The following is a 27,191-nucleotide window of genomic DNA, read 5'->3' as shown; positions in this document are numbered from 1 at the left end:
CCGAGTAACTGGTGAGCTCTGTCCTCGGCCCTCCACACACCTGACTCAGGCTGGAGCTAAAGTGACCCCAGGCTGACTCTCACACGGGAGTGTCGATTGCCTTATGCTCTTCCCCTCTTCTGCAAATGACTTAATCATGAGGCAGACACCAGTCCACTGTGCCCCCAAGCCCAAGGGACACAGCTCCTCAATTATGGGGTTACTGGGCATCCAAGCTGGCCTTTTAAAGAAGCAACCTAGAACCAGGATCCCTGCTGACTGCCTTTCTCCAGACTGTACAAGAGGTTGTAGGAGCCAAGAGAAGTAGCTGGAGATCGGACAGCAAGAATTTCTTCGGGAAAAGTTGTTGGCATTTTCTCTCCCCCTCCTCCTCCCCAGATGCAGAAGAGGTGCAGGGGGCTTCCCACTGCCACCCTTCTTTAAGCAACAGTGAGAGAAGCTTCAAGGAGGAAGAAATTGGCACCTACTGTCTTGAGGCCACAGCTGAAATTCACAAAGGATCATCCCATTTTAACATCCCATTACAAGTCAATTACAATACACCCAAATGTTTATTTAGATGGGTGTGTTATGCCTGGTTACAATTAAAAATACTCCTGGTGCATCATTTTACCCTAAATAACATTTGTGAGAGAGAGAAAGTTGTGAGTGAGTTCAGCCTCAAATACAACTCAAAAAATCTCTTGACCTTATAACTAAGAAAACTTTATCACACAATGTATGTATTTTACAGTGTGTTTTTGACTGTTGTCAACCAAGTATTTCAAAAAGCCTACGGCATATGCATCAAGGTAAAAGGAAGATGAAACCATCCTCTAGAGTAGGAAAATGAGGTATTGAGTGGGGTTAAGTGTTTGGGCTCTGAGATAGAATCCTGGTTCTGCTACATATTTATTCTCTGACCTTGGGCAGCTTAGTAACATTCTCTAAGCCTTGATTTCCTTCTCTGACAAATGGGCATAATAGTTCTTACCTAACAGGATCACTATGATAATTAAGTAAGATCCTCTATGTACAGTGTGCAGAATATAATAAACATTCAATCAATGATTTGGGCATGGCCTCTGCACTTCTAAACCTTTCTGGGAAGGAAAGCAAAGGAGAAACAGGCCGCTATACAACTGGGCCAAAATGGTGGAGGGGGCCACACAGGAGGGGCTGAGGGCCCCTTCAGAGCTGGGGGTGGTCCTGGTAGGGCCTCTGGAGTATGAGACTGGGTGGCTCCCTTTGGAGAGCTCAGCCTCTTGCTTCTAAATGACTCTGTATCTGCCGGTCCCTGGCAATTTCCAAGACTTAATCCTTCAGAGCCCTCAATTCGTCAGCCACGGTCACTGCCCTGCCCTCCCCTGCACCCTCCATTCTACCCAAGCCTCTGGTTGCTGGGACTCAAGAATGTGCTTTGACCCACAGCCCCACGCCTGCCTCCGGAACCCTGTCATCTGAGATGAACCCATTCTTTACCAAGTGGCACATGGCAGGGAAGGCATGGCTCTTACAGACACACCCTCATCTTCCTTCCTATCTCAGAGGGAAAGCTGGGCCAGACCTGAAAATGCTTTGCTGTGTCTCAGAATTGCAGGCAGACCCAAAAGCACAGAGCGTTCAGGCCAGTGGAGGCTCTGGTCACAGCTGAACCAAACCAACTCCCCAGCTCCAAATTCACAGCAGTCAGCCCCCTGGCAACCGCAATCCTCAAAGTCCAAGGGGGAGAACTTGCCAGGAGCAGTAGAGGCTAATCCACAGTGTCAAACACATTAGGTAAAGGAGCATCTGATGAGAGAAACTCATCTTCCAAAGCGCCAAGAGAATCTTTTAAACCACGCATGGTTTCCAGGGTAACTAAGAGGAGCCATCAGGGTGCACCTCATCTTTTTTGGGGTCCTTGTGCCCTTCCCTTAGGTTTACTGGTCTTCATGCCCTTTCTATTACACAGGATAAATAACTCTAGGAAGGAGTTCTTTAGAGCGCGTTTTGGGGCATGCCTGCAAACTAGTATTTTTTTCCCCACTGGCAATGTAAGATCTAAACTACCACTTCAGAAATGTAATTGCTGTTTGCAGTCTCACTGGAAAGCACCATTGGTTGAAGCCTTTGTGGATGTGGTAAGCATTACCATATGTCAGGTTCTTAACATGGTACAAAATGATGGTCTGAAATGCACACACCAAAACAGGCTTTCCGTTTTTGGTTTTCTGACATGTAGAAGCATGCCACATGGATCGATGAGCCTAATGGCACAGACATATATCTATCAGTCGTTAAACACATGGTTGAGCCCTTTAATCCACACAACTGCCCATATGGAAACTTCTTTGCTTTAGGATTTTCTCTGACTATAGGTAGTGATCAAAAGTGATGCCGGAGAGAGAAATAAATCCGTAAGTAGTTCACACCCTAGTCATCAAAAAAGTACATATGATATTTATGGGAAATTCCTAGATTGGAACTTCAGTAAGCATAATGTTCTTATAAATATATCAGGAAATAAACATTCTCATAAATCAAGAGTTTCTCAACCCTGGCACTACTGGCACGTCAAGCGGGGCAATTCTCTGTTGTGAGGGGCTGCCCTGTGCATTACAAGATGCTTAGCAGTATCTGTCTCTGGCCTTTACCCACCAGATGCCAGTAGCAACTCCCTCCTCCGCCCAAGTTGTGACAACTAAAACCGCCTTTAAATATTATCAAATGTCTCCTGGGATACAAAATCACCCCTGGTTGTGAACTACTGTCATAAATATATGGGGAAACTCCATAGCAACATCCTGACAGCATAGTTTCAAGGTCACCCACTCCTAGTTTTTATCCCCAGAGCATTACAGACCTTCTCAGTGGCTGCCACAGCTCAAAGGATCCCTTGTCACACTTCTTCCCAGAGCCTGGCTTTAGGGTTGGACACAGCCTCTCTAGGGACCCCCTGTTTTGATGCTACCAAAAGACAAGAGCATGGGTCCTTTTTAAGTGTTTTCATTTTACTACCAATCATTTCACAGAAACAGGACATAACTAAAACAACAAACATGAAAAGGGTTTTAATCAAAGCTGCAGGGAACAGAAACCAACTTCAACTGGCTCAAGTAAAAGGGCCCAATAACATCTATGTCATACACAGGAGACCGAGTCCAGCTGGCTCTCCTTCAGACTGGAAATGGGACCTGGGAAGTGGCCAGAAACTAAGGCGTCTGCTCTCCCCCGGGGCCACACGCTTGTTCTCTCCATCTCTTTCTGCCCTTGTCTTACACATCTTGCTCAGGGGCCCACGTGGCCTGCAGCTTGGCACTCAGTTTGCAAGGCTCTCAGAGTCCCAATTCCAAAATCCTAAGGGAGATCTCAACTTGCTTCAGGTGTCTTTTCCTGCCAGATCATAGGCCTTGGACCAGCTGAGTCTCTTAAATTTCAGCGAGTGTCGTCCCTGCATCTGACTGCAATGTTCGTGCTGCTTACTTCAGGGATCCTGTGAGACTGAAGTTATAGATGTAACCAGGCTTTGAAAAGTTAAAAGTACTGTACAGATGAAGAGTGGAATTTTTATTTTATGATCGTATTATATAAGAAATCATAGAAGAGTTGGAAATTTACAGTGAAAGCCATGGGAGGAGTTTGACACAGTAGAAAGAGCACAATCTGAAAACTGGAGATCTGGGCTGTGTGACTTTGGGCAAGTCACTTCACCACTCTGAATTATAGGAATATAATGTCCATTTTACCTCTTCATCAGGCTTTTAGGTGGTTCAAATGAGAAAACACTTAAATGGTTTGTTGAGAAGACACTCTGCAGGCTCTATTATCAACCGCTATTATCACAGTCCTCTCTAGTTAAAACCACTGCATGGACAGGCACTGTGACTTAGGTGGCAGTTAGCAGTCACCACCTTCACCTACCCTGTGCACACTTAGGAGCCAAATATCGAGGAAAGGCAAAATTCCCCTACCTCCCTTACTTAGCCTATACTTTTCTGCCAGCATTTCTTTACAATTAAACAAGGAAATAAACAAGGGAAGAATTGGAAAGAGAAGAAAAATCGAGAAAGAAAGTAAAATTACTGTCCTCTCTGGCTCTCTCTCTCTCTTTCACAGAATCCTGAGGGGGGATTGTAACAGTGACCTCAAGGTGGCCACTGGTGTCACGGTAACAGAAAACACAGTGTTTCGGGCCTAGGCCAGTGGAATATGATCTGTAAAGGTTGACACACAGGTTGAGGCCACCTGCACATTGTAAGGGACCTTCCTAGTGCCAGCCTCCTTTGCCCATCCTCTCCAGATCGACCCCCGTGCATTGGCAAGCCGCTGAGCCCTTCAAGTCAGGCAGAGACGAAGAAAGCAAGGCTGCAGATGTGGCCTCTCCCCATTCAGAGATGTCTGTCCTCAAGGGATTTTTGGCATTTTGGAAATACAGCACAAGCCTCTCATAACTATTAAATGTTTCCAGATGAATACTGGCTCCTTCTACCTCGTGGACAAAGTGTATGGTTGGGTGCTCCCCGATGTAGCGTCATAGATCAGGCAAACACCAACATTACATAAATCCTACATGTTCTCTAGGGCAGATTTTTTCCAAGTGAGTGGCTCAAGTAAGCCTCTAGGGGGCTTATTAAAAATGATGAATGCAAAAACAAGTTTTAAGCCTTCCATGTCTCCCTATTGTCTACAGGATCAATTCCACATTCTTCAGGCATGACATTCCAGGCTGACATGGCCCCTTCCTTCCTTTCTACCTAGCAGTCTGATTCCTCTCCCAGCCTGGCCGAGCAACTCCCAGGTCCTGAACCTCCCCTGTCCCTGTGTCCTGTCCTTTCCTCTCCACTCATTCACTGTTTTCCAACCTGCCAGTTAAATTAACCCAAGCTCCTTCCCGTCCCCAGGCCCCAGGCCCCAGGCCTATGTGCGCATCCACCGTCTCTGCCATCACTGTAACCCCAGTAGCAGAGGTTTTTGATCCTGGCTGCAAGGTAGCGTCATCCAGGGAGCTTTAAAACAATATTCATGCCAACTCACACCCCGTAGATCACACTGGAGATGAAATAAGTGCACTTACTTATGAAAGGACCACAGCGAGAGGAGAAATGCAGGACCTCTGGACCGGGAATGTCTGAAACCCAGCTGGTCTTCTTTCCAGCCTTGTGACCTTGGGTAAAGTCCCTAAGGACTTCTTCCTGCTTCTAATTCCTTAGCTCTAAAATCAAGGCAAGAAATCGTCCCTACTTCATGAGGTGGTTGTGAAGATTAAATGAGCTAATATGTTATTATCACTTAGTATGTGCTCAATAAATGTCAGTTATGATGAATGCGTGTAAGTTTTCCTCTAGAACTGCGCCGGTCCCCAACCCTCAAGCCTCAGACCAGCACTGGTCTGCAACTGGCCAGAAACCCGGCAGGAGGCGAGGTGGGGCTGGCAAGCGAAGCCACACCTGCACCCGCAGCCGCTCCCCATCGCTGGCGTCACTGCCCGAGCCCCGCCCCGCCTCAGATCAGTGGCAGCTGCAGACCCTCATAGGCGCGAACCTGCTGCATAACTGCGCACACGAGGCACCCAGGTTGCGCTCCCCAGGAGAATCCAATGTCGGATGATCGAGGTGGAGCGGAGGCGGCGACGCCCCAACCCCACCCCAGGCCACCCCCGTCCGTGGAAAAACTGTCTTCCACGAAACCGGTCCCCGGTGTCCAAAAGGCTTGGGACCCCTGCTCTAGAAGACTCAAAAATACTTGATGCTAGGACCTACATCTTGTTCCTCTCTCCCTAGCACATAGTACACATGCAAATTTTTTTGAACGATTAACGGATGCATGAAAGAAGATGAATTTTGACTTTAGGAAATCAGAAAGCTGTAAATAGAAGAGATAGTCCATGAGCTAAAGCTTGGGGATCGCCCTGGGAAAGGCCTGTGAGGGTCGTAAGGCAGTCCAGATAGAACAATGACAGGAGCGTGAGCCAAGGTACCGATGTGCAGGGTGCGGGGAAAACACCAAAAGCAGGGTGTGCTGGGGTCCGAGGAGAGGATTACAGGGAATTGCAGTGAGATGGTGTTGAAAGGTACGGTGGGCTATTGCATGAAGCGTTTGTGCCGTCTCACTGAGGAATTTGGGCTTTGTTCTGTGCAGAATGAGTGCACTGTGAAGAAGAATGCTGAGCAGGTGCGCCCACAATCAGACCTGTGCTTTAGGACGCCCATCACTTCCAACTGCAGGGAAGGGTGTCGCGGAGCAAGCAGCAAGAGCGGGTTAGGAGACGGCTGCAGCTTCTCATTTGATATCAGCATCGTCTGTGTGTGTTAAGTCTTCCCAGCACACCGCGGCTTACGAAGCTCTGTGGCCTCCACCTGGTTTCTGTTCCTTGAATCCCTGCTAAATTTGGTGGAAGTGATGGTGATACCAATAGTACTTCCTAAGCACCCCTGCCACGTTGGGGGATTCTTATCATTGTTCTCTTTTTATAGTTTATTAATTTCTGATTTATTACCATACATGCACAGGGTAAAGATTTACATGGCATAAAACAGTAAGACTCCCTCCCATCTCTGAGCACCACTTACACAGTTCTCTTTCCCTGACGCAACCACTGCTACTGATTTCTAGTGAATTCTCCCAAACACACTTTAGGCATAAAGAAGAATATACATACCATATATTCACTTCACCTTTTTTATTGATCTGTAATTGAAGTGTCATCAACTGTACATATTTAAAGAGTCTGATAAGTTTTCACATAAGTATACCATGAAACTATCACCACATCAAGATAGGAGCATATCCATCCCCAAATTTTCCATGTGTCCCTTTGTCATCCTTCCTTCCTGTCCTTCTCTTCCCAGGACTTTCCCCGGGCTCCTGGTTGCCAGTGATGTGCTCTTTGTTACTATAGATTGCTTTACAACGTCTAGATGTAATGTAAATAAAATCGGACAGAATGTACTCCTCGTTTGTCTGGCTTCTTTCACTCAAGATAATTATTTTGAGATGCATCCATGTTGTGTGTATCAATAGTTCATTCCGTTTTATTACTGAGTAGCATTCATTGTATGGATAAACCACAATTCCTTTAAACATTTACCTACGGATAGATTTTTGCATTGTTCCCAGTTTGGGGCTATTACAAATAAAGCTGTTAAAAATATTCATGCACTAGTCTTTGTTTGGACATACACTTTCATTTCTCTCGGGAAAATACTGAAGAGTGGAATGGCTGCATCCTACCGTAGGAATGTTTCGCGTTTTAACTTTTGAAGATACCACCAAACTGTTTTCCAAAGTTGCTGTACCATTTTAAATTCCCATTAGCAGTGTATTCCAGTTCTTCCACATCCTCACCAACATTTGGTATGGCCAGTCTTTTTAATCTTCATCATTCTTACTGTGAGTTGCTTTTCCATGAGTTGGCACATTTAATTCCCATGTGAACTTGCTTTAATCTTCTCACTTCTCGGTCACCAGTGCTGAATGTTATCAAGTGTTTTTTTTCCCATTCTTCTCCCTGTGGTCTTTGTTTTCCCTTTTTAAGTTCTTTTTCTCTTTCTTTGCCCTTTTAGTCTTCCTCCACCTTTGACAAAGGACATTCTGCTCATACAGTCTCTGGCTGATGAGCAATTTGTTCTCTTATCTGTAAACTTCAAGCATTATGATAAAGAGATCCAAGGAAAAGTCCATTTTGCTTTTTAGATCTCAATAGGATGCAACCTGCAGATCATCTTGTATGCCACAGGGGGTAGAGACAGGGGTGCAGGACTAAGAGTCATGAAACCTGGGCTTGACCTTGGGTATGTGACCTTGAATGAGTCAGTCACTCACTGCAGACTTCAGTTTCTTTATCTTTAAAATGGAAATTGCAATGCATACACTGCATCCCACACAAGTTTACTGCGAAGAACAAGTTTGTATTCACTTGTTACTAATTTTCTTAACAAACAGGTATTGTTGCACCCATTACCAAGCACTATTCCAGGTTCTAGAAACTGAACAGTGAACAAGACAGACAAATGGAGCTCACATTCTAGACATCCACATGATGTAGCTTTAAAGACTGTGAAGAACCACAAAAAATAAAGCAATATAATTATTTATTACTTGCTCTCTTCTAACTCTGGGCAACAAGAGATCTAATTAAATTGGCTATGCTAACCTACTTACACAAATGCATACTTTCCTTTCACACCCAGACTTCATTTTCCTCACCAGAATTTCATATTTGGGGCTATTTATCTTCACTTCCCAGCTAGTCCATAAATTTTTGAATCAGTAACACATTCTTTTGGAAGTCCCTATTGTTCAGTTTTTGTTAGAACCCTGATAAGCACATGAGAAATGCAGGCTCCGATGTTACAGTGTGCCCCGTGGCTCTGTGACATTGGACCACCTATAAAAACTGTTTAATGGTGCTGGTGGCAGTCGTCATTCCCAGCCTGGGAAATGGCTGAGTGAGGGTTTGAATTTTTTTTCCCTACACATTTCAAAAGGCACATTAACATTTTAAGTGGGCCTCTGTCCCTATTTCTCCCCAGCAAACTAGCAGACCTACAGTTTAGCTTGTATCTCCAGTGAACCTACCAATCACCTCCCAATTGCCTTTAGTTCATATTACCAATGAATTTAGCAATTCGCTCCCAATTGCCTTTTGCCACAACCTCTACTGTTTTTTACAGTACCTATAGGCTTAGTTCTCTCCACATTCTGTTGCAAATAAAGTCAGCTGTTTGGGGGGGAAAAAAACCATTTTAAGTGTATGAGTAAATGGAGCAAGCAAGGACGGAAATTGCAGTGGTGAGAAAGAAGCATCAAAACATTCTGGTTCCAAGAGACCACAGAGATCCTGGTCAGGTTCCATTGCCTGTGAGTCAGCACTTGAGTGATATCCCCTCTGGGCTTAGAGTGTTTCCTGGAATTCGGTTCGTTTTTATCCATCCATCCCAACATGTAAAGGAAGGTCATGTCCATTGTGACTTCTAAAGTTGTAGCACACATCTGAGAACACTTAGGGTTAGTTTGTAGGTTGACTATCAATAATATCAATAATGTTTTATTCATTTCTTTTTATTGAGATATAATTCACCTATCACAAAAAAATACCATTTAAAGTATATAATGCAGTAGTTTTTAGTGTATTCACAAGACTCTTCCCTTTATTTTGTTTCCTTTTTTTTATTTCCTAGGGAAGAGGGAGAGCCCTCATTACTCATACTTTGATCCAACACATAGTTACTGAGCACCTAAGAAGTAAAAAAAAAAAAATGACAACAAACAAACAAACAAAAAAACCCTGACCTCATGGAGCCTACATTCTACTGGGGAACACAAACACTAATGAAATAAAATAAGTAAATTATAGCGTATGTCAGAGATGATAAGTAAATGGAGGAAAAGACAGTAGGAAAAGGAGAGGGTCTATCAGTCGGCAGTGGGTAAGAGGGGGATTGCGATTTTAAACTGGATGGCTAGGGAATGTCTCCTGAGCAGGTAACATTTACACAAAGAAATGAGGGAGCAGGTGATGTGCTCACGTCGGGGATGGGCATCCAGGCAGAGGAAACAGTAGTATAGGAAATGCAGAGCTCCCGAGGCGAGAGGAGTGTTCCAGAAACAGCCAAGAGGACAATGTGGCTGGAGCTTGCTGAGTGAGGAGGAGAATGGTGGGAAATGAGATCCGAAAGGTCAGTGGTGGACAAATCAAGCAGGGTCTTGAGCCATTTGTAGAGACTTCAGCTTTGTTCCGAAGAAGGTGGGAGCCACTGTAGGGTTCTGAGGTAAGAAATGCCACGAACTGACTCACTTTGAGCAGGATCATGCTGGCTGCTGTGTGGACTGCACAGGGCAAAGGATGAAGGAGACAGGATAGTCAGGGGGCTCAGTGCAGTAATCCAGGTGGGACCAGATGGAGCCTGGACCAGGTGGCAATGGTGACGATGGTAAGACATGGTAGATTCCGGATACATTATGAATGCAGAGCCAACAGGCTTGGCTGATGGGTAAGACGAGGGGCAGGAGAGGAGAAGCCGAGGATGACTCAGATGAGATATGCAATGCTGAGTGCTGACAGCCAATTGGTGCAGCGGGGTAGGTGGGTCCGGCGGGGCAGCTTGTCACACTGCATTTAGCCCATAGGAAAGTTAATTGAACATTTAGGCTTGAAGACATGTAAATTGTTCTGGAGTTTCTCAAATTAATAAAACATAAATAATTACTTATCACACTATTTCCAAAATATAATTCAGCTATTTAAACATCAAATTGCCAAATAGATTGTGTGTATGGTTTTATTTCTATTTTGAAGCTAAAGACCGTTACTTAATAAGTAAGGCCAACTACCCTAATTGGGAAATTTAACACACTGAAATTGTTGCTGGAAATTAGCAAAGTGATCAGTTCTGTTTAGGGGTTACTCTTGCTGTCTAATGTAATTGTTTGCAAGAAAGCTTTCGTACATTAAACAGTTTTATTTAAGTTAATTGCATCACACACTTGTATTACTATCTCAACCACAATCTAATGATTATTAGATTGTGTTTTTTAATTTTGTTAATAAACTCTGCATAGTACCATATCTATATATTGGATATAAGCTTGTACTGGACCTAGCTGGTACCACATTGAGCTTGTCTCTTTCCATATCTCCATTTAGTGACATTACTTTGGTGGCTTCAAAATCAGCCAATATAGGAGGATTTACACCACAGAAATTGACAAACTGTAAATCAGGGCTTTTTTTCATAGAAGAGGTTTACAAGTGCACAAATGGGTATAGCAGGGCCATGAATGCAGGCTTTAAGCCACACGGCAGTGGCACAGGAGGGAAAGGATACAGTGGGAGCCATCTGCCCAGAGGGAAGAGTGTTTTACTAGCATTGACATTGTTTAAAATTGATAGCTCATAAGGATTAATGTGATTACTACGCACATTAAGATTTAAGAAGCCCTACTCTAAACTGTTGGTTCTCAAACATGGCTGCATGTTGGAATTACCTAAGGAGTTTTTTAAAAACTTAATACCTAGACCTCACCCCAAGAGATTCTGCTTCAGTTGGTCTGGGGTGTAGCCTGAGCATCAGGATTTATTTTAACTCCCTGATGATATGACTATGCAGCAAAGTTTGAAAACCACTGCTTGATAAACTTTTCCTTATACTCTCCTGTGAGGCCTTAACACTCTCTTAGGCAATCAGTGTTGTGGTTATTCGTGTCCACATATGTTTTCCCACTTCTATTAAATTGTAATCCTTTTTGGAGTGAGAAATGTTTTTTAATTAAATTTTTATCACCGTCTTCCTACCAGCCAGATAATAGGAGTTTAATACATATTTATTGAATGAATGATGAATGAAGTATTTATTTGTAATCTAAAAAATGTTTTCTCAATACCATAAATGTGGCTTTTGCCCTAATTTGAAGACTAGGTGGACATACACTTGAAATTGTAGATTTATTTCCTCTTTCTAAACAAAGACCAGATCTCTGAAGAATCGGAGGCTGGTATCTAGAATGCGCTTTCTAACTGTGAGTAGATTGTCTGGGCACCAGCACGCTGGCCACTGCCATCTTTAGGAGCTGCTTACAGAAATCTGCAGCTTGGAGTCCTAAGACTGCAGGGGGCAAAGCAAAACAATGCAGCCCAAACCCACAAACTCCTGGCTGAAATATGATAATGTTATTGTTTCTTCCTCTCCAGGGTGCCATTTTGATATTTATGGGGACTGTTGTTCTCACTATGAAGGCATCTGTTATTGAAATGTTCCTTGGTAAGTACTTTTATATACGTATCTGGATACCCTTCTAACATTTTCCTAAGGTCCAAGGAATCTGGCCAAGAAAAATTTTAAGCCAAGACAGAGCGTATAAACAATACAGTATATCTTTTTAGGATAAACATTTTGGAAAGATGTTTAAGTGAGAATATTAAGCATAGATCAAATTCAGGATGCATGTGTCTATATATTAATACTTTTATATAAAGCGGATACTGTATATTACACATGTCTCTATTACATATTGCCCTCACATATATACACACATATCTTTATGTGTATTCTTCAGCAACTAGCAAATATTTCAGATGCAGCATATTTGTAGATTGTGAATTTAGGGATCTTCTTGTTCCTTAGCTTCACACAAAAAAATCCTTGCCACTGACACAGCTTTAATTGTACCATTGGCAACATGCTTTTAGAGATGAAACACTTTAAACTTAATCCATTATCACCACAGAATGAAATTGTGAACAGGCCCTCGAGGAGCAGTAGGTAGACTAGAAGAGGGACATGCTTTTGGGTCTGGGAATAAGCCCAAGGGTAATCTGTTAAGCTTGGCCTCATTATTCTGTGGCCTTGTCAGGTAAAGTGATCCTGTGAGTCACTGTGAAACTATTGCCAGAGAAGGGCGCAAAGGCCTTTCAGATAGTCTGTATTCATTTTCTAGGGCTGCCGTAACAAAATACCACAAACTGGGTGGCTTAGAACAATGAAAATCTATTCTCTCCCAGTTCTGGAGACTAGAAGTCCAAAACCAAGGTGTTGGCAGGGTTGGTTCCTTCAGAGGGCTATGGGAAAGAAATCTCTCCTAGCTTCTGGTGGTTTACTGGCACTCTTTGGTGTTTCTTGGCTTGTACATGCATCACTCTGATCTCTGCCATGGCTTCACATGGTATTCTCCCTGTGTGTGTGTGTGTGTGTGTGTGTGTGTCTGTCTCCAAATTCTCCCTTTTTATAATGACATCAGCCTACTGGATTAGGAGCCCACCCTTCTCCAGGATGACCTCATCTTGACTTAACTAATTCTATCCATAATGAGCCTATTTCCAAATAAGTTCACATTCTAAGATACTGGGGGTTAAAGGGTGAACGTAGGAATTTGGGGGGACATAATTCAACCCACATCACACTGACAACGTTCAAAGTCTGTTCAGAGGGAGTATACACAGCAGACTCGGGGACTGGGAGGGAAGGTAACACAGCCGGGGAGGCAAGGGTGTTCTAAGTGTGGTGGAACGAGCACTGGACCAGGACTCAGAGGGAGGACATGGGTTTTAGTCCTAACTCCACTATCAACTGGCTAATTTTGGCAAGTTGAGCCTCCTCTCAGAGTCTCCTGTAGATTATGTGGTTGAGCTAGTAATCACCAGCACTCAGCAAAATGGCTACCAGGGAGCTGGGACAGCTCTGTCCAAATCACATGTCTCTCAGCCAGGCCACCCTCTCCTGGAGGAGAGCAGCACTCTCCCTGGCTCTTGTCGGGTGGACATGAGAAGTCCCTGGGGCAGGAGCCCTCCCATACCATTGCTGTTATCCTCAGGGACTGGGCAAGGTCCATGAGTCAGCTACCCCAACACTGCCTCTACAATTGTTCTAGATGCCTCGCTAGCTGTAGTAAACAAAAGGTTGGCCAGTACACTGGGGAACAGTCACCTTGAAAGCCCGGGGTCCTTCATTTCCACCTTGCCCTTTTGAGGGGCCACCTTTCTTCTCATATTAACCTACAGGTTAGTAAGTTCCTAACACAGGAATGTGTGGGGCATTGGGGCAAGGGATTAGGAATAGGATTTAGTAAAACAAACAAAACATAACAAACCCTGAGGCTATTTGACACTCTGCTGTCTTCCCCACTATCACAGAACCAATAAGGGAGACCAGGCTGTCCTTCTTCATGCCCTGCCTTTCTCAGCCTGCCTTTTCCCCTCTGGGCTGCTCATTCAGATCATAGGAAATGAAAGTAGAAAGAGAAGACTCCTGTGTCTTAACAAAATAAAGGCCATATATGACAAGCCCACAGCTAACATCATACTCAAAGCTAAAAGCTTTTCCTCTAAGATCAGGAACAAGACAAGGATGCTCATGCTAACCACTTCTATTCAACGTAGTACTAGAAGTCCTAGCCATACCAATTAGGCAAGAAAAAGAAATAACATTATGCAAATTGAAAATGGAGAAGTAAAATCATCTCTGCAGATTATATGATCATGATCTTATACATAGAAAACCCTAAAGAGTCCACCAAAAACTTGTTAGAACTAATAAATGAATTCAGTAAAGCTAAAGGATACAAAATCAACATAAAAAAAATCAGTGGCATCTCTGTACACTAACAATTAATTATCTGAAAAAGAAATCAAGAAAACAATCCCATTTACAATAGCATCAAAAAAATACTTAGGAATAAATTTAACCATGGAGGTGAAAGATCTGTACACTGAAAACTATAAAACACTGATGAGAGAAATTGAAGAAGACACAAATAAATGGAAAGATATCCATATTCATGGATTGAAAGAATTAATATTATTAAAATGTCCATATTACCCAAAGCAACCTACAGATTCAATGCAATGCCTATCAAAATTCCAATGACATTTTTTCACAGAAATAGAAAAAAATCCTAAAATTCATATAGAGCCACAAAAGACTCCAAATTGCCAAAGAAATTGTCAACAAAAAAAACAAAGGTGGAGGCATCATAATACCTAATTTCAAAATACACCACAAAGCTATAGTAATCAAAACAACTTGGTATTGGCATAAAAGCAAACACATAAACCAATGGAACAGACTAGATAGCCCAGAAATAAATCCATGCATTTATGTTAAATTTATCTTTAACAAAGGTGTCGAGAACACACAATGGGGAAAGAATATTCTCTTCAATAAATGGTGTTGGGAAAATGGGATATCTATGTGCAGAAGAATGAAATTGGACCCTTATCTCACATCATATACAAAAACCAATGGGTGAAAGACTTAAGCATTAGACCTGAAACTGTAAAACTACTAAAAGAAAACATAAGGAAAAAATTTCTTGACATTGGTCTGGGCAATGATTCTTTTGGATATGGCCCTAAATGCACAAGTAATAAAAGCAAATGTAATAAATAAAAGTAAACAAATGGTATTGCATCAAACTAAAAAGCTTTGGCACAGCAAAGAAAACAATCAACAGAGTAAAGAGACAATCTATGGAATGGGGGACAATATTTGTAAACCATACATTTGATAAGAGTTAATGTTAATATCCACAATATATAAAGAACTCAAACAACTCAACAGCAAGAGAACAAATAACTTGATTTTAAAAATGGGCAAAGGACATTAACAGACATTTCTCAAAAGAAGACACACAAATGGTCAACAGGTATATGAAAAATTGCTCAACATCAGCAATCATGAGGGAAATGCAAATTAAAGCCACAGTGAGATATCACCTCACAACTATAATGGCTATAATCAAAATGACAAAAGATATTAATAACAAGTGTTGGCAAGGATGTGGAGAAAAGATAACCCTTGTAAATTGTTAGTGAGAATGTAAATTAGTACAGCCATATGGAAAACAATATGGAGGTTCCTCAAAAACTTAAAAATAGAATTATCATATGATCCCACAATCACCCATCTGCGTATGTCCAATGGAAATGAAATCAGTGTGTTGAAGTGATATGTGCACTCCCAAGTTCACTGCAGCATTATTCACAATAGCCAAGAGATGAATCAACCTAAGTGTACATCAGTGGACAAATAGAGCAAATGTGTATATATACAATGGAATATTACTCAGCCTTAAAAAAGAAAGGAATCCTGCCATTAATGACATGAATGAACCTGGAGAACATTAACTAAGTGAAATAAGCCAGACACAGAAAGACAAATACTATATGATCTCACTTATATACCACATAGAATCTAAAAAAGTCAAACTCAGGGAAGCAGAGAGTAGAATGGTGGGTTGACAGGGGAAGTGAGGTGGGGAGGTAGGAAGATGTTGCTCAAAGAGTACAAATTTCAACTATAAGATAAATAAGTTCTGGGAATGTAACTTACAGCATAATGACTATAGTTTATAATACTGTATTTTTTTAATAAGGGGTGGGGGGGTCGTGAGGAGGGGTGTTCAGTTGCCTTGCTTTTTTTTTTTTTGTTGTTGTTGTTGTTGAGACAGAGTCTCCCTCTGTCACCCTGGGTACAGTGCAGTGGTGTCATTGTAGCTCACTGCAATCTCCAATTACTGGGCTATAAGCAATTCTTCTGCCTTAGCCTCCTAGGTAGCTGGGATTACAGGTATGAGCTGCAATGCCCAGCTGGGATTTTCTCTCTTTGTTTCTTTCTTTTTGGTACAGACAGAGTCTCACTCCTATGCTCAGGCTGGTCTCGAACTCCTGAGCTCAAGCAATCCTCCCACCTTGGCCTCCCAGAGTGCTAGAATTATAGGCGTGAGCCACCGCATCCAGCCTATAATACTGTGTTGCTACTTGAAATTTGCTAAGAGAGTAAATCTAAAATGTTCTCACTACAAAAAAAAAATATATATATATTAAGTATGTGAGATCTGTGGTCCCCAATCCCTGGGCCATGGGCCATGGGCCAGTACTGGTCTGTGGCCTGTTAGGAACTGGGCCGCACAGCAGGAGGTGAGCAGCAGGCGAGTAAGTGAAGCTTCATCTATATTTACAGCTGCTCCCCATCACTCGCATCACTGCCTGAGCTCCACCTCCTTTCAGATCAGCAGCAGCATTAGATTCTCACAGGAGCTTGAATGCTACTGTAAACTGCACATGCGAGGGATCTAGGTTGCACACTCCTTATGAGAATCTAATGCCTGATGATCTGAGGTGGAGCTGAGGCAGTGATGCTAGTGCTGGCGAGCAGGTGCAAATACAGATTATCATTAGCAGAGAGGTTTGACTGCACAGAGACCATAATAAATTAATTTCTTGCAGACTCATATCCCTATCAGTGAGTGGCAAGTGACAATTAAGCTGCATCTGGTGGCAGGCCTTATAGTGGCAAGTGAGTTGATGTATTTCAATTATACAACTGCATCTGGTGGCAGGCTTTAAATCAGAATCTAACACTTATTTTAGTCCACGTGTGGCCTGCCCATTATTTTATTTACCACTTCCATCTCCACCTCATTCCTGCACTGTGCACTTGTCTCAGTCACAGTTTTGGTAAGCCCACAAGCTAACCCTAGGAAAAATGAATAAAAAACAAATGTCTCTGGAGAGCTTCTTTGAAAAGGGGGAAAGACCCAATAAATGAGACAGCAGAAGACTCTAAGACTGCCAACAAAGTGAAAGCTGCATTTAAAAGAAAATACCAAGAGTCCTACTTAAATTACGGGTCATTGCAACAGGTGATTCACATTCTCCAAGCCCACTTTGTATAACATGTGGTGACTGGCTATCCAACGAAGCCATGAAATCTTCAAAACTGCTTTGCCACATAGAGACCAAACACCCTGCATTAAAAGGCAAGCCTTTGGAGTTTTTCAAAAGAAAAAAATGTGAACACAAAGAACAGAAGCAATTACTGAAGGCCACCACTTGATCAAATGTGTCTGCACTGAGAGCATCATTCGTAGTGGCTAACTGCATTGCTAAAGCTAAGAAGCCCTTTACTACTGGGGAAGAGTTGATCCTGCCTGCTGCTAAGGACATTTGCCTTGAACTTTTCAAAAGGTGGCACGTGTTCCTCTTTTGGCTAGCTCTGTAACTAAACAAATTGATGAAATAGCAGAGGTTATTGAGGCACAATTGTTAGAGAGGATTAATGAGTCACTGTGGTTCACAATCCAGGTTGATGAGTCTACTGATGTTGACAAAAAGGCAGCAATGCTTGTTTTTGTGCAATATATTTTTCAAGAAGATATTTATGAAGATATGTTATGTCCACTTTTGTTGCCAACCAACACCACAGCTGCAGAACTGTTCAAGTCACTGAATGATTACAGATCAGGAAAACTGAATTGGTCATTTTGTGTCAGTATATGCATGGATGGAGTGGCTGCCATGACTGGATGGCTTTCTGGTTTCACTATTCGGATCAAGGAGGTCACTTCTGAATGTGAGTCTATGCACTGCGTTATCTATAGAGAAATGCTGGCTATCCAAAAAATGTTACCTGAACTAAACAACATTTTGCAGTATGTAATTAAAATTATCAACCACATTAAAGTACATGTCCTTCACTCATGTCCACCCCCCCCCCCCCACCTCGTGAGGAGATGGACGCAGAGCACACACATCTTCTCTTATACACAGAAGTCAGATGACTTTCTAAAGGTAGATCACTGGCCGGAGTTTTTGACTTATGAGAGCTGCTCCAAAGATTTCTTTTAGAAAAACAGTCACCACTGGCAGCACATTTCAGTGACACAGAATGGGTCGCAAAACTTGACTTGTGTGACATATTCAACCTGCTCAACGAACTCAATTTGTCATTTCAGGGGAGAAGAACAACTGTGTTCAAGTCGGTAGATAAAGTGGCTGTATTGACAGCCCAACTGAAATTATGGGAGTGATGAGTGAACATTGGGATTTTTGACATGATTCAAACATTAGCAGAGATTTTGAAAGAGACTGAGCCAGGGCCTTCTTTCTCCCAACTGGTGCATGATCAACTATCTCAGCTTTCAAAAGAGTTTGAGCTTTACTTCCCAACCACGAAGGACCCCTGAACTGGGAAGGCATGAATCCACGACCCATTTGTGAACAAGCCAGGTGAATTGACTTTGTCCATGCTAGAAGAGGATCAACTGCTTGAGATCGCAAATGATGGTGGCCTTAAAAGCATGTTTGAGACAACTTCAAATCTTCATACGTTCTGGATTAAAGTCAAGGCAGAATATCCTGAGATTGCCACAAAAGCACTGAAAAGCCTGCTTCTATTTCCAACACCTTATCTTTGTAAAGCCAGATTTTCTGCAGTGACAGCAACCAAAATGAGATTACAGAGTAGTCTGGACATAAGCAACACACTTAGGTGTCACTGTCTCCCATCACCCCCAGATGGGACCATCTAGCTGTGGGAAAACAAGCTCAGGGCTCCCACTGATTCTGCATTATGGTGAGTTGTATAATTATTTCATTATATATTACAATGTACTAACAATAAAAATAAAGAACACAATAAATGTAATGCACTTGAATCATCTGGAAACCATCCCCCAGCCCCAGTCAAGGTTGGGGACTGCTGTGTGAGATGATGAATATGTTAATTAGCTTGATTTAATCATTCAGCTATATACACATATATCAAAATATTGTGTACACCATAAATATATATAATTTTTATTTGTCAATTATACTTTAATAAAGCTGGAAGGGAAATAATAAATCAAGCCATTAATGAAAAGAAAATGAGACTCTTGTTCACAAATCCCCTTCTCTAAGACCTTACACACCTTCCTCCCTGCCATCTCCTCTGCCCACTTGTCTCTGTCCCACGGCCACTTCCTTAAGTCCCCTGTGATCCTTCCTCTGGGCTCTATGATAGCCTCCCTCCCCCAAATCCTTACCCCTCTAACTCACTCTCCACCATGCCCCTACTAATCTCTTAAAGCCTGGTCACCACTCTCTTGTTCTCTTGATTGAAACTCCTCAGTGTTTTCCCTTGGCCTCTAGGATGGAGTCCAAGTTTCCTAAAGTACCTCGTGTGCCCATGAGGCCTATCTGATACAGCTCTTACTCCCCACACCCCCCTTCACATCCCCCACCCTGGCACTGAACTTCTAATTTCCCTGAGGGCTACATCATTGCTCGTCTCCAGGCCTTTTAGCATGCTGTTCCCTTTCTGGGAATGCTGTTCCTCTCACTCCAGGACACCCCACACCCTTGCAAACCGTGTTGGTCCTCCAGGAAGCTTCCCTCCGTCTCCATAAGTTGGACCATTGTCCTATGCAGTCCTGGGTGCCTTGTATTTGTTCTCATTGTAGCTGCATCATACTGGCCTTGTCATTGGTCTGGCTCCCTAAAGATTGTAAACTCACTGAGGGCAGGAGCTGTGTCCTGCTCATTGTTGTATCTCCAGTGCTCAGCACATATCATAGGCACTCAAGAAATATTGCTAAATAAATTATTGCCCTTGGGGTTGCTGGATTTTTAAGGTACCAGAGCCATACAATGATTTTCCCAAAAGCCCCCTAAATTAACATCAATTAGGTGTTTAACTAATTTATATCACAGTTAGCATGCTTGTTTTAGGTATGTTTAAATATGTGATAGAGCAGAATTTTATGCCACTCATTGTTATTGCAGTACTATCAACCACGTACATTTAGGAGGAGTAAGTAAGTGGAATAAACAGGCTATAACTTTAGCCAAAAATCTTGCATCTGGTTCCAACTTCTGGGCCCAAATGACTGCAGCTTTAGCCAAGGTGTTAACCTTGACCTCGGTTTCCTTTCTATAAAATAAAGGATGACCTCCAAAGCTCCTCCCAGCTTTAAATATTCTATGATTTGAAGCATAATTTTATGATTTATATGATTATAGAGAATAGTAAGTCATATTTTTGCTAGGAAGTTCTGACTTATTCAATGCTAAATATTTTATTGAGTACATAATCTCAAATTAAAGCATTAGGAAAACTTGAACTGTTTTAAAATGATCTGCTTTATAAATCGGTTTTCAAGGAGGCATTGTAAATATCACCTGTATATTGAGGGGCTCTAAAAAGATCTAATGAGAAGGTTATGGGCTAAAGTGAGGCATTTCTGTAAAAGTTCTAGGCACGTAATAAGTATTCAGTAAGTACTTACTGATTTGGTCATTGAGTAGATGTTCTGGCACTTCATGTCTTTTCTTGAAAGTAGATGGATTCTGATTATAATTCATTACTGACAGGAAAACTGGAAAACATGAGCATAGATAAATCATGCCAATAATTTTAGAAAGTATTTTTCATTATCACAAATCTATATGATTTCAATATGACCAAATTTTAAAAATTATATTTTTCTAATAAAAGAAACATTCTGTATAAAATATGTATTTTAATAATATAATATCTTTATGTTATAAGAACTATAATATAAAAGGGAAAAATAAAGAAAATATAAAAAAGAAATATAATTCCACCACTGTTAACATTTCGGTATATTTGTTCCAGTTTTTCTCTGCGTATCTTTTAACCTTGTCAAAATCATTCCTGAGGTTAGAGCTGAGCACTTCACAGGTAATTTAATATTCTACTACACATCATTTGTAATAAATGCTTAGGATTCCCCCATTATTGGCACATTTTCAGCATTTCATTATTTCCAGATTGCCATTAGAAATAATGCTATAATGAGCATTTTTTTACATAAATCTTTGTCTATATCTCTGATTACACCTTGGGATATATTCCTAGGGGTATATTTTCTAGCTTAAAGAACATAAATGTTTTTAAGGCTCTTGAAATGCATTACCAAATTGCTTTCCAGAATGGCTCTATCTGCTTAGACTTCACCAGCAGTGTACAGGAATGCCTTCATCTCAAATCCCCGCCAGGATTAAGTATAATTTTGTGTTCCATATTTACTGACATGATAGAGGAAAACATCCCCTCATTTTGCTTTAGATTGCATTTTTATCATTAATAAGATGGAATATTATTTCAAGCTTATTTATATTTTCCCTATAAATTATCAGTATAATCAATGTTTTTAACTATATGTAAAAACAATTATACCTCGGATATCTTAACTAATTGATTACACTAGAAAGAAAGAGAGAGAGAGAAGTGGGGGGAAATTTTTATTTGAAAAAATAATTTTAGCATTTAATTTACTTTGAAATTTCAAGCACTACTACGTAAAGAACTTTTTGTTATTCAAAACTGGAACGTTGGATTTTAGAAGATTGAGACGCATTGCTGTAGAGTTGGTAAATCATGATTGCTCTGGAACTTTGGATTCTAGACTTAATTTCCTCAAGTTTTCTAGACACTCATGGCCTCAGTAGGCAGATAATTAACTATTCTCACAGAAGGGACTGGCTTTCAGACCTGCCTGCTGCTTTGCACTTTGAAGTGAACGTCAGACACCCACCTTGGCGCTCTGCGAGGCGTCCTAGGAAAATGAACACAAGACTGATTTTGCTCTCACCGAATTCAACATGTAATTCACTGTTTCCAATGTAGCAAGAGCGGTCTTGCTGGTGAGGAATGAAGACTTGCTCCAGGGCACAAGCACATCTGTGGACCTTACTGACAAGCCCTCCCTTGAGGAGTGGTTTCTGGGCAGCTTTAATTAACAAGCACAGAAGCTGAGGGGAGAACCTGTGTGTACCATTGAAGATACTGGCTTTATTGACCACTGCTGTTAGCTGAACCCAGCTATGCATGTTTCAGCCTGAAAGGTCTGGGGCAACCAAAAGCCAGTGATGGGGTGGTCTCACTGAAATATTTATAGTCCTAATGATACCAGGACTCATAAACCACTTGCCTCAGGCGCGGAGACCAAGAAGAACAGTATTTGGTTTTTAACAAGAATTGATACCTAAATTGATTATTTCACTTACTCCCTCTACTTCACTTGGCTTAATTTTTTTCTATGTATTTATTTAGTACTTATTTTTTTTAAATATTCTAGGTTTATAGATATTTATTTTTGCACATAAAATGAAAATGTGGTCTTTGTACAGAATTAAGTGACAAGAGACTACTATAAAAATTAGACCTCCAGGACACTCAGACCCACCCAAACCCCAGAAGTAAATAACACCTAAAAAATGTCTGCCTTCATTCTACTTGGCCAGACTTTTGGTTCTCATTCAGTTCTCTTTGATGTTTCTGTTCTTGTAGGACATGGTATGTCAACTGCCCAGGCCTCGACTAATGCTAGCAGTCAAAATAGGGGATGATTCAATGGCCGCATCATTGGCACAGATTAGACAGTGTCTTAGTCCATTCAGGCCGCTATAAAAAAAAACTGCTATAGATGGGGTGGCTTATAAAAAACAGAAATTTGTTTCTCAAAGTTCTGGATACTGAGAAGTCCGATATCAAGGTGCTGGTAGATTCAGAGTCTGGTGAGGGCCTGCTTCTGGGTCCATTGATAGCCATCTTTTTGCTGTGTCCTCGCATGACAGAAGGGACAAGCTAGCTTTCTGGGGTCACTTTTATAAGGGCACTAATTCCACTCAAAAGGACTTACCCTTATGACCTAATCACCTCCCAAAGCTTCACCTCCTAATACCATCCTATTGGGGGTTAGGATTTGAACATATGAATTTTGGGGGCACACAAACATTCAGTCTTTAGCAGCTAGATAATCATAAGCTAAAGCTTTCTTAAATACTTGGTGGCATTGCCACTTTTCCCTTCAAAAATAGTTACCAATTCAAGAATTCCTAAGTCCATTTATACCTAAATGAAGCATCTGTGTTTGGTTAAAAATAAACACACAAACTGGGAGGTAAAATGCCTATTTTGATTACTCTATTTCCCCGTGCTCATCTCCAGAGCCCCAACTCCATCCAGAAGGTGGGTTTCTCAGAAGCATTTTTCTAAAATGGAAGTAAGTTAAAGCTGTGCCACCTTTGGGTGTGTGAGGTAGAAAACTGCCTGGAGAAGAAGGAAGAAGGATAGAGAACTGATTAGCATTTTGAAAGGAAAAATACTGCTTTTCTATCTGCAGGCAGAATTAGTATAGGTATAGAGAAGTGAGCATTTTCATACATTGTAATAAAAAAATTGCTATGAGAAATTTCCATAATATGTATCAAAATTTTAAGTGGGCATGAATTTCAGACAAAAAATTCTATTTGGAAATTTAAGGACATAATAATGAATTTGTTCAAAGATTACACTGTTTATATTAAATGGAGGATTGGCCAAATTACCATACATCCACATAGTGCAATACTTGGTGAGCAGTTAAAAGCTACTGTGAGGAGAACATTTAATGACAAGGAAAAAATGTTGGTATATATCCTGAAAGAGAAATAAGTTACAAAATGCTGTAAACAGTATGACCATGATCAAATGTTTGTTTCAAAGTACCCCCTATAAATGTGGGAAAAGATGGGAAAATATTATGCTTTTCTGTTGATCCGTATTTTCTGTACTCTTTTGTCTTTTACATTTTTATACAAAGAACATATATTATTTTTATAATAAGAGGAAAAACAGTCAACATTATTTTTTAAACACAAGGCTCAATTTCTTTTTAGGTGCTTGAAAAAGAACTGGTAATGTGACTTTACATTAAAAAGGGTAAAGAGTTCTCTCTTCACCTGCCGATATGTTAATAATTCCTGAGGTAGAGCAGTGTCCAAAGGCTGTTGGAGGTTCTGTTCCTGTGTGTTGTTTTTTTTGTTTGTTTTTTCGAGACAGAGTCTCACTCTGTTGCCTGGGCTAGAGTGCCGTGGCGTCAGCCTAGCTCACAGCAACCTCAAACTCCTGGGCTCAAGTGGTCCTCTTGCTTCAGCCTCACACGTAGCTGGGACTACCATGCTGGCTAATTTTTTCTATTTTTAGTTGTTTGGCTAATTTCTTTCTATTTTTAGTAGAGATAAGGTCTCTTGCTGAGGCTGGTCTTGAACTCCTGACCTCAAGCAATCCTCCTACCTTGGCCTCCCAGAGTGCTAGGATTACAGGTGTGAGCCACCGCACCCCGCCTCTGCTCCTGTTTCTAAGGAGAAAGCTCAACTACCTGCAGTCAGCCTCGGTGGGGCCCAGAATCAGGGCCTCTAGAGTGGACCACCAGGGGACGCTTGGGTCCCTCCCCACAGACCTTGTGATGCACCTCTCCCTCTTCTCCCCAGGCCCCTTTCCCCTTGCCTTCCTTTCCCAGTCCCCTTCCATTCAGCCTTCCCTCAAACACACTCACATGTGCACACACACACACACATGCATGCACACATACGTGCACATACACATGCACACATGCATGTGCAGTTCTCTGGCTGTATGGAAATTGGCCATTTGGAAACCCGCTGTGGGACAGAGGAAGAAGCATAGGAAGGGCCTGGGTGCCCATCCTACCCCTATCATTTATTCCTGGGTCCAGGCAAATGGGCAGACTTCTCTAGGCCCACACTCCCTCATTTGGAAAGTGTAGATTGTAGGGTTAGTGCAGTGAAATTTAAAGACAGAAAAACAAAGGACAAATATCCAAGAGATGTTTTTGAAAGGACCTTTCAGCAGAGGCTAAGAAAGTATGCAAACTGTCCATCTCATCTCCCCAATCTTAATACACTCACCCACCGCATAAGGAGATTCGGTCGACAGACCAATGGTCCCATAAGATTATAATGGAGCTGAACGATTCCTATTGCCTAATGACGTCGGAGCCATCCTAATGTCATAGAGCAACGCATTACTCATGTTTGCGGTGTTGCTGGTGTAAACAAACCTACTGCACTGCCAGTCATATAAAAGTACAGCACGTACGATTATGTACAGTACATAGTACTGGATAATGATCATGATAATGAATGACTATGGTACTGGTGTATGCATACTATACTAGTAACATATTTTCATCATTATTTTAGAGTGTATTCCTACTACTTATAAAAAGAGTTAGGCATAAAACAGCCTCAGGTAAATCCTTCAGGAGGTATTCCAGAAGGAGGCATTGTTAACACAGGAGATGACAGCTCCATGCCTGTTACTGCCCCCGAAGGCCTTCCAATGGGACAACATGTGGAGGTGGAAGACAGTGATATTGATGATCCTGACCCCATGTGGGCCTAAGCTAATGTGCATCTTTGTGTCTTGGTTTTTAACAAAAAAGTCTAAAGTGTAAAAAACAAAACAAAAAGGTTTTAAAATAGAAAAAGCTCATAGAATGATATAAAGAAAGAAAATATTTTTGGACAGCTGTACAATGTGTTTGTGACTTAAATTAAGTGTTATTACAAAAGAGTGAAAAAGTTTTAAAAAAATTAATGTTACAAAGTGAAAAAGATCCAGTAAGCTAAGGTTAATTTATTATTAAAGAAAAAATATTTTTTATAAATTTAGTGTAGTCTAAGTGTACAGTATTTATAAAGTCTATAGTAGTGTACAGGAATGTCCTAGGCCTTCAAATTCATTTACCAAACTCTCACTGACTTACCCAGAGCAATTTCCAGTCCTGCAGGCTCCAGGCTGCAAAATTCAGGTATACCATTTTTTAATTCTTTTATACTATACTTTTACTGTACCTTTTTAATGTTTGTATATGTTTAGATACATGAATATTTACCATTTTGTTAAAATTGCCTACATTGTTCAGTATAGTAACATGCTGTATAGGTTTGTAGCCTAGGAATATTACAGGCTATACCAGGTAGCCTAGATGTGTAGCAGGCTATACCTTCTAAGTTTGTATAAATATATTCTCTGTGATGTTCACACAGTGAAATCACCTAGCAATGCACTTTTCAAAACATATCCCTATTGTTAAGCAATACGTGACTGTATAAGGAAAAATTAGTCCCATCAGTAAGAATCCTTTATATATGATCAAAGCAAATGTAAGGGTCAGAACAGAAAAAACATTTAGGTAAAATAATATTGATTAGATTTTTTGTGTATATTTTCTTCATGTAGTTTTGCTGGTGACTGGAATACATTCAAATAAAGAAATGACAAAGAAGATTAAAAGGCTCAAGTTCAGTAAGTAAACTTGCAATTCCTTGCTGATAGAAGGCTTGTTTTTCCCTCTCCCATGGAAGGTTGTTACACTTATTTTAGATAATATGGCAGGTGGTTTTTTGTTTTGCTTTGTTTTGTCTCTATCTCAATTACTTTCCATTCAGACTAATTAATAATGAGTCTCATCACCTACCACATTCCAAAAAGTATTTTAGATAGGAGTCCTGATTTTAGGGTAAAAGGAAGATGGTTCCACTGCACTAAAAAAATTCAAAATGCACATACATAGACCAAGCAACACTATGTCTCTATGGCCAAGCTACATAGGTATTGCCTGCCATTGACACGCTGTCTCAATTCCCCATGCTAGAAAATTCAGTCTGGCTAATGCAAAGGTGCAGCAAACTTGCCCATCTTCTGACATGCTCTGGAGTCAGAAGGTAAGTCTTACAGAGGAGCACATAAGATTTCACACCCAATCAAAGGAAAGAGAAAAAATAATTTTCACTTTTATTTGGTATATTGGTTAAGATTATATACAGACAATCCAAAATAATAGTCATTTACATAAAACTGAAGTTTCTTTCTCTCTCCTGTGAATATAGTCAGTTTGGGCTTGTATGAAAACTTCACAAACTTCAGGAACACGGACTTCTGTCTTGTAATTCTGCCACTCTCAATGTGGTTCCCTACTCATTGTTCCCAATGGCTGCCCCAGCTCCATCCCTCATACCTACATTCCAATCAGGAGGAAGGCATGTACTAGCTCCCTTTAAAGATACATCCAGAAAGTTGAATACACCCCTTCTACTTAAATACCATTGGTCAGCAGTCAGGTGGAGTGGAAAATGTCTTGAGTTCAAACATCCACATGCCTTC

At 41.2% G+C, this 27,191-nt stretch overlaps 1 protein-coding gene across 9 annotated transcripts in view; it reads left to right on the top strand.

The window, feature by feature from the left end:
- VIT (vitrin) overlaps positions 1-27,191 on the top strand; it is a 105,732-nt gene that overhangs the window by 7,023 nt on the left and 71,518 nt on the right. For all 9 annotated transcript variants that reach the window (XM_069494216.1, XM_069494215.1, XM_069494214.1 and 6 more), the window contains exons 2-3: positions 11,651-11,720; positions 26,268-26,333. In XM_069494216.1, coding sequence (XP_069350317.1) covers positions 11,669-11,720; positions 26,268-26,333 — 118 coding nt within the window. In that variant the 5' untranslated portion in view covers positions 11,651-11,668. The remainder of the gene's footprint in view (positions 1-11,650; positions 11,721-26,267; positions 26,334-27,191) is intronic.

The sequence above is a fragment of the Eulemur rufifrons genome, chromosome 19 (assembly GCF_041146395.1).
Source record: "Eulemur rufifrons isolate Redbay chromosome 19, OSU_ERuf_1, whole genome shotgun sequence".
NCBI lineage: Eukaryota > Metazoa > Chordata > Mammalia > Primates > Lemuridae > Eulemur > Eulemur rufifrons.
The sequence above is the reverse complement of the archived record's forward strand: the minus strand, read 5'-3'. Positions and strand labels throughout refer to the sequence as shown.